Here is a 15,758-nt window from a genome sequence, read left to right as displayed (position 1 = left end):
GGCACAACTTGGGGCTATTTCCTCTCATGTTGCTGCTTTTTACCTGGGAGAAGACACCAACACCTACCTCCCTACAAGTCTCCCTTCAACCTCCTTTTCTCCAGGCTGAGCAACCCCTGTTTCCTCAGCTACTCCTCTAAACTCCTCTAGACCCATCTTAAATTTCCATTGCAGCTGAAATTTTGGCTGAATTTAAATTATTCTATACTTCATACCCAATTAAAGAAAAAACAATAATTTTTTTATTATTAATTAAGTTTCAGATAACAATTACTCTTTAATAAAGCTTTTTCCCCTCTCAGAATGACTGGACCAGTTAGTTGAGCCCCACTGAATGCAGTGGCATAGCAACTTGTATTGAGAGTTGTTGTGCTTTAACCTTGGCCAGCAACTAAGCAGCACACAGCCTCTCCCCTCAGTGGGATGGGGGCAAGAATCAGAAGGGTAAAAGTAGGAAAATGTATGGGTTGAGATAAGAACACCTTAATGATGCTAAACTGTAATGACAAGGGGAAAAAAGATAAATAAAACCCAAGCAGGACAATTGTTTTCTATTTGCATGATTTGTTTACCACCAGCAGCTCCCCCCAGCTGATATGCTGCCATGTGGTCTGGAATCTCCCTTGGGTCAGTTGGGGTCAACTGTCCTGGCTGTGTCCCCTCCCAGCTTCTTGTGCCCCCCTGCCATCTGCTCCCTGACAGGGCCGCCTGGGGAGCTGAACAACAACTCACCAGTGTGTCATCAGCTCTGGTCACATGCCAGATCCAACACACAGCCCTCTACCAGCTACTGGGACAAAAATTAAATCTTTCCCAGCAGAAACCAGGACAAGGGTCGAGTTCTTTGCTTCAAATTCTTGGTGTGGTGGAAATACTGACTTCATCAATGAGTGTGTTACTCTTTTCAAGTAGCAAGTATACAGTATGTTTTGAATTTTTAAAATGACAGTAAATGCAAAGGAGAAACCACATATATGAAGAAATTATTTCTGTATGAGATCATTGAGATAGAAGAGGAACTACTTCACCTTTTCTGCCTCATGACACTGAAGCATACAAGCATAAACTATACCTAGTTTCTTGTTTCCATAGTGATGCAGAACTTATGTATGGGTTTTTATCACTAAGTGTTGCCCAATAGTGATAAATAATGTACTGGCTTGGCAAAAAAAAAAAAAAAAAAAAAAAAAAAAAAAGTCCTGCACTGAAATACAACATGGGACATTTGATTTTTTAGTTTGAATCTCAATACTTGATCCCTTATTCATGTTTGGGTTTCAGGTTGTGTTTTCCTCTACTTTTCCTTGGAAAATAGGCTAATTCATTTGCTGATTATATTCAAGTATTCTAAAATTTGCAATGAATTTGTGTTGTAACATCAGGAATGGAATGGTTCTGACATAGATTCCTTTCTTTGCAGAGAGCAGCTTTCATAAACTCAGTCTATATTGGTTATCAAAGGGAAAGCAGAGATAATCAGCTCACATTCTACTAGTGCCTGGTGTCACAAGAATACATAGGTTGACAGCTTTTTAGTTTATCATGAAAGCATAATGGAGTCCAAAGTTTGGAACTAAAGCTTGTTAAATTCTTTATTTGCATATGTGGGATTTCTTTGCTACTTAGTCCCACAGACAGGAATACCATATTTAGCTGTTCATTTTATCTGAAAATCCAGGTATCAGTGTTACAATTAAAGCTGAGTAGTAATAGAAATTAACAAAATGTATTTCATTATTGTTTTGTTTGCTCTCTGGACATTTCAAAGTTGGTTTTCCATTGCTATTCCAGCCATTAGTGAATATTTCTCTAGCTGCATTCAAAATGTTTGGCCTAAAAGTATACACAACATAATTTTAAAATTTGCAATAAAAATGACCAATGGCAGCCAAATTTTTCAAATTGCCATAACCTATTTAGTTTTTATAGCCATATGAACTAAAGTATATGTAATCTACCAAATAATATAAGTCAAATTGAATTCCATAGTGTCATGAAGTAAAGCCCATGTATTTTTTTTTTATTCTAGGTACATGCATTGTTTCACCTGGGCCATATGAGGCCTGGGATGATATTCCACTAACCTGCCAGCTCAATTCTGATGTCCCACAAGTTACACAAGTGCTGGATCTAAATGAAATTCACAAGCCAAAAATAAAATGTAGGGAAAATGCAGTGCAAGAAACAGGTATTCTGTTGTATTAAAATACTGTGAATACAATCCATATAGTACGTGTACAAAGAATTGACTGTTTAGTAAATGTCCAAGTTAAGAGTTCCAATGTCTTAAAATAAAACGTGACAACTCCTGCACACCTGTAGTGCCTCAAGCACATAGACACATGTCTGTTCTATAGTTTGGGATCTCTGTGGAGCCTGAACAGTTCTAATTCAAGCATGAGATTTATAACAATATTTGAGATGTCATATGAATGTTCATTGAAGCATTTTGCAGTGAAGTTGTTACACTTCTTTTTAAAGTATGTTCACATCAATGAAACTTTGCTGGCAATATGAGCATGCAGTGTCCTCAGCTTATACTCTGAAAAGGGAAATCTTTTTTATTGGTGTCTTGTCTTATTTGAATGTTTCTTTAAGCTACAAAATAATAAACCATATAATTTAGACTTTGGCAGCATTGCATTGAAGAGATTTACTAAAGAAGCTGGGCAGTCGTGTGCTACAATACAAGCTATTGACTTGGATAAAAGCTAAGAGAAAGCAAATAAAAGATTAAATTTAAAATTATTGTTACAGCTGAAGCTAACAGCAGGAGACCTGAAAGGTTTTTGTTCTAGTCTCTGTATTGTTTATCATAGTTATGAATAATCTCAACAGTGAAGCGAATAACAGGGGAGCAAAATTTTGTTATGATACAGATACTGGTTTAATAAAGAGTAGGACTTCAGAAAGTTTTAAGCTTGTGAGATGGGCAATCCCATATTTACTTTTTCCTGAAAAACAAAGCAGGTAACATGCAGGAAATATCACAGTTTTCAAAACAAGGTTTTCAGTTTACTGGTTTTATGTCTTGTGGCCACTGTTTTGAAAAATCATGGTCTAGGGACCACTGTACGGGGTAAATGTGGAACATGACATCACATAAAACCTAGTTTTGCTAAATGCAGAGGATTCTGCATTGGGGAGGAATGATAACTACAGTTAAGCTTTAAAGGATCAAAATTAAATGAATCAAGGCAGGCAGGTTATCATCACCATAGATACAGCTCAGTAGAACTTCCAGATTTTAATACATTTTAAAAAACTAAGTAGCAGGAAATTCAAATTCATAGGAAATGAAAAAGGTATCAAACCTTTAAATCATTTTTGCATTATTATCTGAAATACTTTATACATTATCAGCTAAACCATCTCAGAAAATATCTTACAGACCAAGAAGTGATTCAGGGAGAAGCAGCATGAATGATAATCTCTCACGTAAGATATGCTGAAAACATTAAAAATTTACATAGGGGCATTTAAAAAGTAACCAGTGATACAAAGGATGTTCAATAAAAGCTGTTTTTCTTATCTTGTGGCACAAAAACAAGACATCATTTGATGTGATGATGCAGTCGAAAATTAAAAACTCATAAAAGAAAATGCCATGTTACACAGAATATCATTTAAAAAGAGGCTAAAAGAGGCTGGTAAAGAAACTGATATGATTCCAAAATCAGTTGCAAATTTATATAGGTAACAGTAATGTTGTATTTAGCAGTAAAAAAAATGTGAGGAGAAAATTCAATTTTGTACTTCCAAGATTTTCCAACCTTACACTAAGAACTGTGTTGAAGGCAGATGATTTCAAAAATCCATACTGAATTTTCTTGTGCTATTTCTGAAGTGTTGGGTTTGGCTTTTGGAACTGAATGTCAGAGAGATTATTGGCCTGTTCTAGAGTAGCCTTTCCTGTGTTTTTATGTTTAAGTTGGCATATCTGCTTGAGTAAGGTCTGTAAGCCAAGAATCAGTAGAAACTGAACTGTAGATACAAATGCCAAGATGTGAAATTGCTTAAACAGACTTGGATCAGACAATTGAGAGCTTTTTAGTAAAGTTGCTATTTTGGTTTAAAACTGTGTATTGCATCCTACCTGCAGTAAACAGCAGAATGTCACCATGGCAAATATATTTATAGTCCTTATTGTCTTGATTCAAAGTACTGATTATATCTTTAAAACAGTTTTGTAAAGAGATAGATCATGATTACAAAACAGCAGTAGAGAGAAACATAGATTATTTATGTTCATTATTGGAAATTTGGAGTGGTAAAATTATTCATAAGCAGTAGTGGTCTTCAATCCCACCTAACATAGCATGTGTCCTTCCAGACATGTTTTTTAAATTTCAGAAGTTGGCCTGCTTGAAATTGGAAGCTTTGGTATATTTAGGTACTTTTTAATTGGAAAATCTTCTTTTAATCCACTAAACTTTTTGTTTATTTTATGATCAAAAGCCCAAATTATTTTTAGTATCATCCACCTTTAATTACACATATTATTTCATTATGTCATCAACACACTGTTATGTGTAGATGTAGGTAATTAATTGCAGTCAATTAATGTGGTCATTAAGAGAGATTTTAATGCAAATCAGCTTTTCTAATTGGAGCTAACAACATCCCAAGGTAGCCAGTAAAAAAGAAATTGATGTTAAACCAAGACAGGTCATCTGATCTTGTGAAATGGCAGCTGTTAACAGCAACCAAATGTCACATCAGGAAAAGAGTCAGGTAATGGCAGTAAGTAGCTTCTTCTGTGCTTATTAGTACAGTAAATGATGATATTGGTGGCTAATGTATGATCTGTTTTTCATTCCCTTGATGACACTGTAAATAAAGCTGATCTTGAAATAAGTTTATGAAAAATGCTCAGGGGAATCGGCAGAATATTTTGTTTCTACTTTATTGCTTTATGAAGGTGTCAAATCTCTGAAGTGAGACAGCAATTTAATACAAGTTGTAGCAAGAAAATATCTTTGGACATTGTAAATATTAAATATAAATTAATGTGAAGATATCATTTTTATCAGCTCTGGAAAGGAGAATCCACTGACAATATTGGAGAATTATAAAAGGAAAATAGATAGTACATGCAGCTCTGCAACCTCGATGGTAAAATTAATGTGCAACCATTTTACTGTCCTTCCTTTTTAATTTTTTTGGAGAACATTCACCTGCATTCCATATTTACTTTTTGTCTTGAAGACTGGTTGGCAATTTCCATGCTTTAAAAGACTTATAAAAATAAATCTACAGTTTAAGCAGTTAAAAAAAATAGTGAAAGGGTAGAATATTTTAGCAGCAATAGAGTGCATTTGCAATATTGGGGCTCAGCCCAGGTAATACAGTAGATTCAGTAATTGCAAAAAGCAAGGTACCTGTAAATAGTTCTCTGAGCTGTGACTGATACCTTGACAGTCTTGCCTTCATTTTTTTGTTATTATTTATTTATTCTGTTATTTATTAATTAGAGTTCTTTTTTCTTCCTGTCAGAAGTTAGGTTTTCATTGAAGTTCTAAAGAAATCCTGCAAACCTTTTTTTTTGTTGTTTATAAATAACCCACTTTTAAATAAATCTTTAAAGCAAGAAGATTAGAATAATGTCTCTATAATAGACCAAAAGTTTCTTGCTTATATGTTGACACACTTTTATAAAATGTGCATTTGCCATTCCTGTATTTCTAGGGAGTGCACTTTAAAGCAACATAACTCTAATATATGTTTAGTATTCATAATTATTTTCTTTTAGTCGATTCTAAAAAAAAAAAAAATGCTGCTTTTTATTGTTTGTAAGTACTGTAAATTTTTTAACTCCTAATTTTCTTAACTTAGGTATCTTGGGTAATAGAGACCAAGGCAACATATGCAATGGTAAAACTCAGGATGTATCACATATTGCATTTGGGTCAAAGATCCTTGGGCCACCTCCATCTTCAAACAGAAGAACCAATGCAAAGGTACCTGGAAAGGTAAGAAGGGTAAATTCCAACAACATTGGCCCTTTTGCAAAGGAAGATATTGATAAGCAGAGGAGATAAACTACAGGTTTATTTCAGAGGCTGCCTCCAGAGAACTGTCATAGGTCATGGACCTCCAGTGCCAGAGATGCTGTAACATCCAGAGGAGGGCAAGGAAAATGCTCCAGCACAGGGCATGGGTTTAGAGCCCACAGGAGAGAAAGCTAGGGGGAAATCTAGTGGCTATTTTCAATGAATGCAGGGCTGTAGAGAAGCAAGGCCTCTTCTGAAAGGCCAAGGGCAGCAGGCTCTAATTGCAGGGAGATTCTAAATACAAGAAATAAGTGGTTCACTACTGCAACTGAGTCACAAGAGAGTGGAGAATTTCAAAACTTCTGAAGATATCAAAACTTAAATGAAACAGGCTGATTCAGCATCAGATATAAAGATGCCTCTTTCTACTGAAATTACTCTTATCATTCTTACTTTTCTGAATTTTTTTTCTAGACTGCGGAAATTTCTGTGTGTGTCTGTGTGTAAATATTTTGCCTTATGATGAGAGCTATAATGCAGAGCAGAAGTTACATTTCAGGATGCTCTGATAGTAAGCCTTACAGTAGCTCATGTGATGCTGTCAATTACAATGCCAGGGAAAACACCTGATCCCAGTCTGCCAGCAATAAATGTGCAGGTTTTTGGAATCTGATCAGGACTACAGTTTTCAGTTTAACACTGAGAATAAGGGATCCAGCCAACTCTTGTGTAGGAAGTCACTTGAAAGTCAGGTTGTAAAATTATATTCCTTTCTTCAAAGAAAAGACTCCTGAGGTCTAGAATAACTACAAGTTTTAGTCTTTTTATTCTGATAGTGAATTCTAATTTTTCCCTTTTCTTTGCATTGTTACATTCACTAAGTGAAAAAAGAACCTCTGCTTGCTACTTGACTGTAAAGATTGAAGATACCACACTGAATAGAGCCTACCATGAGGTTTTGTGAAAAGATAGTGTTTTAAAAAAAGATAGTGTTTTAAAAAAGATTTTTTTTTAAGTGTCATTCATAATCTGTGTTTTACCTTTGAGTATTTTGAAAGCTGTTATATTTTTGTCTTTCATCAAGAAATAATGTCTTTCAAGGTAAAAAAGACCTTGGGTAGCAAAGCATCATGCCAACTTCAAAATTCAGGAATGCCAACTGAAACCATACCAGAAAATGAGAGATTGGAGCTGCCACTCTGGCCACGCAATGATACTTTAGATCAAGGAGGCAAAAGAAGTACTCTCCAAACAACTGCAAATGAATATCAAAATGGTAAGAGCAAAGAATATGTAGACTTTTCAAACTGCCAGATTTTTGCATGATTGTGCCTTTGAATCTAGGACTTAATTATTTGTTTTTCTAATCCTTTATCTACTTAATTAATTACTGAAGACATAGTCATTAAGTCATGATTTATTCTCCTGTATGAGGGTGAATAAATGCTCATTCTCTCTGCAGCTCTTTGTATTGTGAGTGATTGAGCCAGGGATCATCACCTGCTGGCACTACCCACAATTTATACACATGCTCCTCTTTCCTCATGCTGTGAAAATAACTGAGCTGCTGCAGTGGTTCTTGATTGTTTTGCAGACTTTTGCAAGCCTGTTTTGTATAATTACTATGGTTTGCCCTTCTTCCTTACCTAGTGTTAAATTTTTCCTTCCTTCTGGCTGCCCTGTTCCTGCTGCCCTGAAAGATTCCCATGCTGTTTAGATGACCCATATGTACACAATATGAGTCTTCACAGGCATTTCATTTCTACCTTGCATTTCAGACCCTGAAATTCAGACTCAGAAAACATCTGTAAGTGGAGAAGCAGATTTTCAGCTCACCTCGCCACAAGTACCATCACCAGACAAGGACAGTCATATAAGATTATCTCTAAAAAATGCAGCCAAACCCACATGGGAGATAACCAGTGGTATGGTGCTCATTTTATGTTATTTTTCATTTCAGTTCTATGTGGTCTGAAGGACTGTTGTAAATTTCAAAGGACCCAAAAGCAGTTCATATAAAAAATAAACATCTGTGTTGTGGGGGATTATGGAAATCAAGCACCCTGCAACAGAATTGCTTTAGAGCATTGATAAAGATTTGCAGGATTAAGCAGAGTACCAGAGCAGTGAATGAATATCAAAAGAAAAATTCCATGCTCTTATGATTAAAGGAAAAGAACTAAAATAATTTATTCTTTAAATCCATAATAAATTTAACACTGAAGACTCCAAATATGAAATGTACAAGAAATTTTATGTGTCCTAGATAAGAGTTTAGAATATTAACTATACTACCTATGTAATATTGGGAGGGGAGAGGGGAAAAGGAGGGGGAAAGGGTTGTTTTGTTTATAGAGTTCAGTGGTGATTTATTTCTTTTGTTATTCACAGAAAGACACCTCAGCTTACGTGTTGAGTTTTTTCCCTTTCTCACCTCTCTGCCAAAAAATGTGGATTTTTTTTGTCATACATTGTCAATCAACTTCCTTTGCATGAGTCTGGGAATTGTATTTTTGGGGCAAAAGTATCCCTTGTCTCTGTGAAAAACTAGTGTTACTTTTTAATAGAAGTCATAGCTACCAATTTGAAAAGTGGTGGGACTACTCAAAAGTGCTCAAAATTGACCAATGAGATTTTCCTTCATATTGTGAGTGATTTCCTTTGTGTTTATTCTTTGGGGATATTTAGAAGTGATTATATACTCTGGAAGTTTCAGTAATTCATAATTGCTATTATGGGTTCCATAATTTGACTGAAAGAGATCCAAGATGTTCAGGCAAATAGAGAATTCTTCTGGAGAATTTTTTAATTCCTTCCTATTTATCTGAATTTTAAGAACTCTGGGGCAGGAACCACTGTCTTAACTTGTTTTTCATCTAGAACACCAGGACCTTTATCTAGTGCCAGAATTATTTTTAAAAAAATAATCCACACTTATTACTTTATGAAAATATGGTGATATGAAAAGGCAGCTTTAGGGCAGTAGGCTGACCTGTCTTAATGCCCTCTCATAAATTCAGAGGCAGAGAACTGAGGAAGAAGGAAAGGTGTAAACTCTGTTCTTTTGCTGTATGAATTTCAAAGAATGAAAACTCTTTCTTTATAATCTTAGTTGTGTGTACAGGCAGATAAATGCATTATGTGAGTTCATAAGGTACAGTTCTACAAATTTTTTCCCTGTATTTTCATTGCTTGTCACTGTTGTCATTCTCAGTCTGCAAATTTCTGTTTCTTTTCAGTATATGAAGTTATCTCATTTTATGTAGATGACTTAATGATTTCTTTATCCATTAGTACTGGATTTATTTTTTCTGAAGAACTTCCTATAAGCCACTTCTCCATCAGCAAAGTCCCCTTCTAGGCTTTGTTCTGGATCTCTTCCAAAGTGGGATAAACTTGACCTGAGAGAAGAAATAAAATGAATAAACACTGTTTATGCCAATCTTATTTACTCAATGCTGAAGCCTTCATTATAATGTTAGGCTGTGATTAGAAGCTTTAGCATAAGTCTGACTATGCAGAAGAGCTAATTAGATGTTAAGGTGATCATTCTTGCATTTATGTTGTTTGCTGCAATGTTGTGATTACGTAGTAGTTTGCATATTTTACTCAGAATGTACTCCAAATTATTCATTACAATTGACATGGAAATTATGAGTTTAAAAGAAATTCTAGTATAGTTTTTGTTGGAGAGGTAATGGGATTTTGTTTAGTCCAAAACTCACTGTATCTTTCACTGGTGGACTGTTGGAAGACTGCTACACTGACTACAGGTTACAGAAGTCGCTGAGCTCTGTAACCAGCATAAAATGTCATCTTCAAATCATACAGACTTTTTTCTTTTCCCCCTGGGTATTTCATTAGGAATAAGTACTGTGCTATGCAGATGAATGTTTGGGTTTGACTTATTCCTAACTCAAGTATATTTCTTCAACAACTGGAAATGAATGTAGTTCTTTACAGGGTGGCTTAGACTAAAAAGACAGAATATTCAGGCTAATATTATATATATAGTAATCATTTTAAAGTAGTTCTTTATATTTCTGAACTCCTTTTGGTCTGGGCAAGACATTATAATGGTGACTAAAGTGTAAGAAATTTTTGGATGTCTGAGGCAGAGCCAGGATTAGAAATCAGGAGTTTGAGGCTCTAATTGCCTCATGTTCTCTAAATACTTGATAAAAACAGTTGATCTAGGATTTCTTTTCCATGTTTAGATACTTCATTCAAAATTGACTTAAAATCACAAAAAACAAGTGATTCATCACATTGTTTGCTTCAGAATTCATTACACAATTTTATCTGTAATGTCCTCTACAAATTAAACAGCAACAACTGCGTTGGAAGTTCTTCTAGAATGAGAATAGAACAGGTGAGATTGCATTGTGGGAAGTGGGTTGTTGCTAAGTCAGTAGGCAAAAAAATTAAGCTACTCCTCTCTACTCTTTCCCAATTCTATGTGCATAAGAATTAGTGAATTCTCCTGAAGTGGGTTGTACACTAAGTGTGTAACCATACCCTAGAGGGCTCTTCACAGTGGTCTGAGCTATTAGTGCATGTTTGGAAACCACAAAGGCAGCATGAGACATGTCACATCTAATTTTATCATGGGGAAAAGTTCTTCTGAATACTGAAGGAGTATATGTTATGTATTTTGGTGTCAGTCTTGACACTGACAGGGAAACCTAATAAAATGTGTCTAGATTAAACTGGAAGGGTGGGAGCCAGACTGGAAAGAAGACTTCAAATTGCTGAGATAAGAAAAAATACAAAAAGTTTCTTAGCTAGGTAACTTTTGAATATTTTTTGTTTGTTTTGAAAAATGCAGCAAGTAAATATTGTAATATTTTTGCCTTAGGAAAAAGGGTAAACATCATTTTAGACTTAGCAACCAAAATAGCTAGGAAAAAGATTCTTCACATCCTGAAGAGCTGTCTAGTTGAAGTTTGGGGATAAGTAATATTTTTGTGTCATTTTTGTATAGCACTTTCTGGAGCTGTGAACAAGGCATCTCCAGCTTCTAAGACTTTCAAAACAATCTCAGTCTTGATGGGCCAGATTCCTACAAGATAAATAATTGAATAATTGAAAATAGTGATTTAGTGGGACAGAGTTTTCAATCATGTTAGGTCACAGAATCAGTTTGGGAAAAAACAGTTCCTGAGTCTTTGTCCTTGAACATCCAAATATTGTGTTCAGCCTCACTTGAAAAGCTCATGAAAACATTCCCCTTCTCATTTCATTTTTATAGGGGAAATGGTAGCTTAATAAAGGTATCTTATATAGCTATAAAGTATACCAAAAGCATAAAATCTGTGAATGTTCATGACTGTGTTTTCTCTTATGCTTTCAGTTGTTTTATTTGTGTATCACCCTTCACATCTAATTCCAACTGCCTTTGAAAAATATGTTATCAGAGGAATGTGACACAATCTTGAATGACTGGAGAATTCTGCCCCAATACCCTTCTTTCAAGAACCTGTAGTTAGGGATACAGAACTAAAAGTCATTTGGTTTACTCATTGAAGGGTGTTTCCTAAAAGTTTTGAGTAGTCTCACTCATTTCTTGATGCTCTTGGAAGAACTAGTCCAAAATATTTATAAAATAAATGAAATCACTTGCACGTTCAGCTTTCAAGGTTTATAATAATTAAACGCAGAATCTACTACATTGTTTTAAACCAGAACGATTTTCCAATAGAGTAAGAGTTTACTTAAAAGCCTTGGGTGTTCTTACTAAAGATGGTCTTCATGAAGAGATTGAAAAATGGTCTTTTCTGGAACAAGAAGATGCAAGCCATGGTCGTACAAGGTACATCAAGTCCCAACTTTCCACTGGTTCCTGGATATTAACTGGGGCTTGGTCACCTTACTGTCAGTCTTCAGTAAACTGGAAAAATCACAGCAACCCAGTAAGAAGACAGCTGCTTCTCCTGGCATCTCATTCTTCTTTCTTTTGCCTTCATTTGTGGTGATGCAGACTTCCTCCCACCCTCTCACTCTTCCCAAGCTGCTGAATGTGCCTGAAGTGGTAATTCTAACAAAACTAAAAGTAAAATATCACAGTAAAGCACAAAACACCCCACTAAACTTACTGTCTTCTGTGGTGGCAAGCATTTTATTATTGCAATGCTACTTTATTATTACATTTTTAGTATTTTTTCATTGGGTTTATTAATATGGTTGATGGTAACTTTGTTTTATGGAGCTGGAAAGTTTCAATATCTAGTGAATAATCCACACCACACTACCTTTAATGAAGATAAGGGAGTATTGCATACTTGAGCAATTCTCCTTTTCTTAGATGCTATTTGAGATTGGTTGTAATCAATCAAATTGACATTTTTTTCTATACCATCATTCCAAACAGTAAAATATAAGTTAACAATAAGAACATAAAAATGGTCTTTTCATGCGTATCTGGTGAACTCAATCTTTAAATCCATTTCTGTAGTTTATTGTTTGTTTTAAAATTGTCACATTAGTTGTCCTATATTCAGGCAAACCTGGTGAAACAGATATCTTTATACATTTTTCATGTCACACTTTTTTATCAGAACAGTAGTTTGAAATTGAGATTCAAACCATAAGTTCTGGATGTAAAAGTGTGGACTTTCAGTAGTAAAGAAGGAGTAGATTGTAGTATTATGAACTTTCCACCAATGTGTGATTATTTTTAAATGTCAGATGCCAAAAATGCCTATAGAAAAAGATAAATGGCCATAATAAATAAAATCATGCTTTCCTAAAATAAAATTCAGTTGTGGGTTTCAAATCTTGGTGGCTAAACAGTTTCAGGTTTGAAAATGGCAGGTTTGCATGTCCTTTACCAAGGCCTATATACTTTTGAGCTCTGTTTAGAAATTTTTTTTATTACCTTGCTGCACTTTGAAAGCAACCTGATATTTTTCATTGCATCCTCATCACTCTTATTCTTTGATAGGCAAAATATTTCTGTACTAGAAAAACTTACTTTGCTGTTCAATTTTCAGAGAAAATGAGAATGATCAGAGTAGCTCACAATTTATACATTTGGCATTGGAATTGTGTGTTTCAGATGAATGGATGTTTCCAGAGAGGTTGACTGAGAATAATCAGTTGGATAGGAAGGAGCATTTTGAGTCTACTGGAAGTTCAGCCTGCTCTAATTTACCCTCAGCCCAGAATGCCTCTGTTGAACATCCCAAGAGGGAAACAGCTGATCATCAAAGGAGTAAGAAAGAGGTTTTCACATTTTCATCAAAACCTCGATCAGCTCCTTATGGAAAGTCTCCCAATATATCACCAGAAAGTTACATTTTCCCATTGGAACTGGAGCTCGACAGTAACAGAGAACATGAGCAAACCACAACTGAAGATAGCTTTGAAGGAACTGACAGCACTGAGGAGGTTGACAGCACTGAGGAGGTAGGCAACTTTGTGCATGTAACTCTTGATAAAGCAGTCCTCATCCTCAAACTCCTAGGATGAGATTCTGTCTTCAGGCCAGACAGAGAGTATAAATCATCTTTTCCCCATATACCAACGGGTAAATTTGTCTCTGTCAGTTTGCTGTGTCTAACCAGATACAGGACTCAGTGCAGGTGTACCCTGAGTAACAAGCTGACAAAAGAAACCTAACTCTGTCAGCCCCTATGCTAACAGAGACATGCCAGAACTGTGCATCATTACTAAAAAATAAAAAATAAAAAAGCCTGCATCATAGATGTGAGTGAGATCCAAGTCCTCCATGGTTGCTCAAGACTTCCGTAAATAAGACTAAAAAACAAACCATTTTTTAGTATATCTGTCTGGTATCATTTGATACTATACAGAAATTTGCTGAATTGTCCATGTAGGCAATAATTTCATTATGTCATTACAATGACTGCCAAAGTTCCTAGTTTTATGAACATTCTAGTGTATTTCATTTCTGACTGTTTCTTAGCATTCTTAGCACTTCTGTTTCTTAGATTTTAAAATCTGTTTCTTAGTATTTGAATCTGTAGCTCACAGCAGAGAAATAAAATGTAACTGAGTTGCATAATAGCAAGATGGACTGAATTTAACTGTTTTACAAACTAACTGAGGGAATCAAACTATAAATTTCCAAAATGTGTACCATTAATAAAACTAAGGGATTATCTTCTTGAACGTATATTTCATGCTGGGTAATCCTGGACTCACTGAAGTCAGTAACAATCTTGGAGCACTTTCATGTGCAGCAGGAGTGCACCTCAGCTGTGAGAGGCACTGCAGGTGATCCTGCCTGACATCCTCTGTGAGATCATATGGCAGAGGAGCAGCATCTTGGGATGAGGATGAGGCTGCTCTCATCCTTTCTTTCTTGGGAATAAGAACACTGAGGCAAACACTAGTTGCACTCCTGCATTATTTCTCTTTCTGTTCAGTCCTGCTGATTGCTGTTGAGATGGGGTATGAGTGAACATCATACACTTGATTCATGGGATATTTTGCAGAGACTTTGTTAGAAGCAAGGATATAAGGTTAATAAACTAACCTCTAAAATTCTTAAATTGTATTCAAATGATAATGAATATGATATCCAGTACCATATGATTACCAGAGCAGAGCAAAGTGATCTCAGCAGGAGTTACTGCTTCTACATTTAAGTTGAAGAAGGAGTGTGAAAATATGGAATATTAATAATTCAATGGAAAGACACCATCATGGACACATTGCTTAGTTTTGGTTTACAGCTGTAATAAATTCTATTGAAATTATGAATGCCAGGTGAGGCACAGGTCTTGGATGCTACCAGCATTCAAAATCTGACCTGACATTTTGAAAAGTGTAATCAGCTTCAGATGTAAAAATAAGTTTATGGTACAGTCAGTGTATTTACCAGGAAAAGCAGCTGTTTTTCAGAATCCTTGTAAATTTAGAAACAGGAGGCAGAGATTAAAGAGAGATTTTGAAGGAAGGTTATGTAAAACTGAACTGTGCAATGATGAGAGGGAACCAACCACTCTTGCTCTGTTTCCTAAATTTAGGATTACAACAGTGAACTCATCCAGAGTGCTGAGAACATTGAGAACAGCCAGAGTAGACAAGGAACATCTGATTCAGCAGTTTTTAAAGAGATCCCATTAAATAAGATGTCACAGGGAAATGAGTACTGGAAGAATAAGGAACACAGCAAATATAACTTTGAAGAGGTCGTCTTATCAAAACCACAGAGTTCCACCATGAGAAAAACAGAATCTATTGGCTTTCAGAGAACTTTAAGGCCTATCCTTTCTCTTTCTCCAATTCAAAGTAAATCCAAATCCTTTAGAGTAATTAGAAATGTATCTGAAGAAGCTGAAAGATATGAAGGAGTTTTAGATCAATTCGAAAGATCTGTCAGTGAAACATCTCTCAAGAAAGTTTCAAATGGAAATTCATGTCTGACAGCACAGACTTGTGTAAGTGATTTTTACTTTGAAATTGAATTACTAGATTGTATAGAGAAGCTATGTTAGATATTCCCATTTGCATGAAGTGATTAATCGTATATCTTTCATTCTGATATATTCTGGCTTCATCATAACTGCATTTACTGTGCTCAGTCTGTTGAAAGTTGATTTTTGTAGGGGTTTGTGGAACACAAAATCATACTCCAAATATAACAGAAATCACAAAGGTTTGTAGATAAAAAGATGTGTCACTGAGCAACTCACATTTTGGAAATAAATTAGTTAGGAAATAGTTTGGGGCTGAAAGGTTACAGAGGAAAACTGGCAGATTTTAAATTGCTGTGTTAACGAATGACTACAGAAGGAG

General features: G+C 35.3%; 1 protein-coding gene across 1 annotated transcript in view; it reads left to right on the top strand.

The window, feature by feature from the left end:
• The window catches only part of CFAP20DC (CFAP20 domain containing), an 85,902-nt gene that overhangs the window by 39,674 nt on the left and 30,470 nt on the right, over nucleotides 1-15,758 (top strand). The window contains 6 exon segments of the mRNA XM_039734391.1: nucleotides 2,030-2,188; nucleotides 5,836-5,972; nucleotides 7,095-7,269; nucleotides 7,772-7,918; nucleotides 13,051-13,382; nucleotides 14,987-15,400. Coding sequence (XP_039590325.1) covers nucleotides 2,030-2,188; nucleotides 5,836-5,972; nucleotides 7,095-7,269; nucleotides 7,772-7,918; nucleotides 13,051-13,382; nucleotides 14,987-15,400 — 1,364 coding nt within the window.

Source organism: Passer montanus, unplaced genomic scaffold (genome assembly GCF_014805655.1).
Source record: "Passer montanus isolate IOZ18808 unplaced genomic scaffold, ASM1480565v1 scaffold9, whole genome shotgun sequence".
NCBI lineage: Eukaryota > Metazoa > Chordata > Aves > Passeriformes > Passeridae > Passer > Passer montanus.
This window is presented reverse-complemented; position numbering and strand designations above follow the sequence as displayed.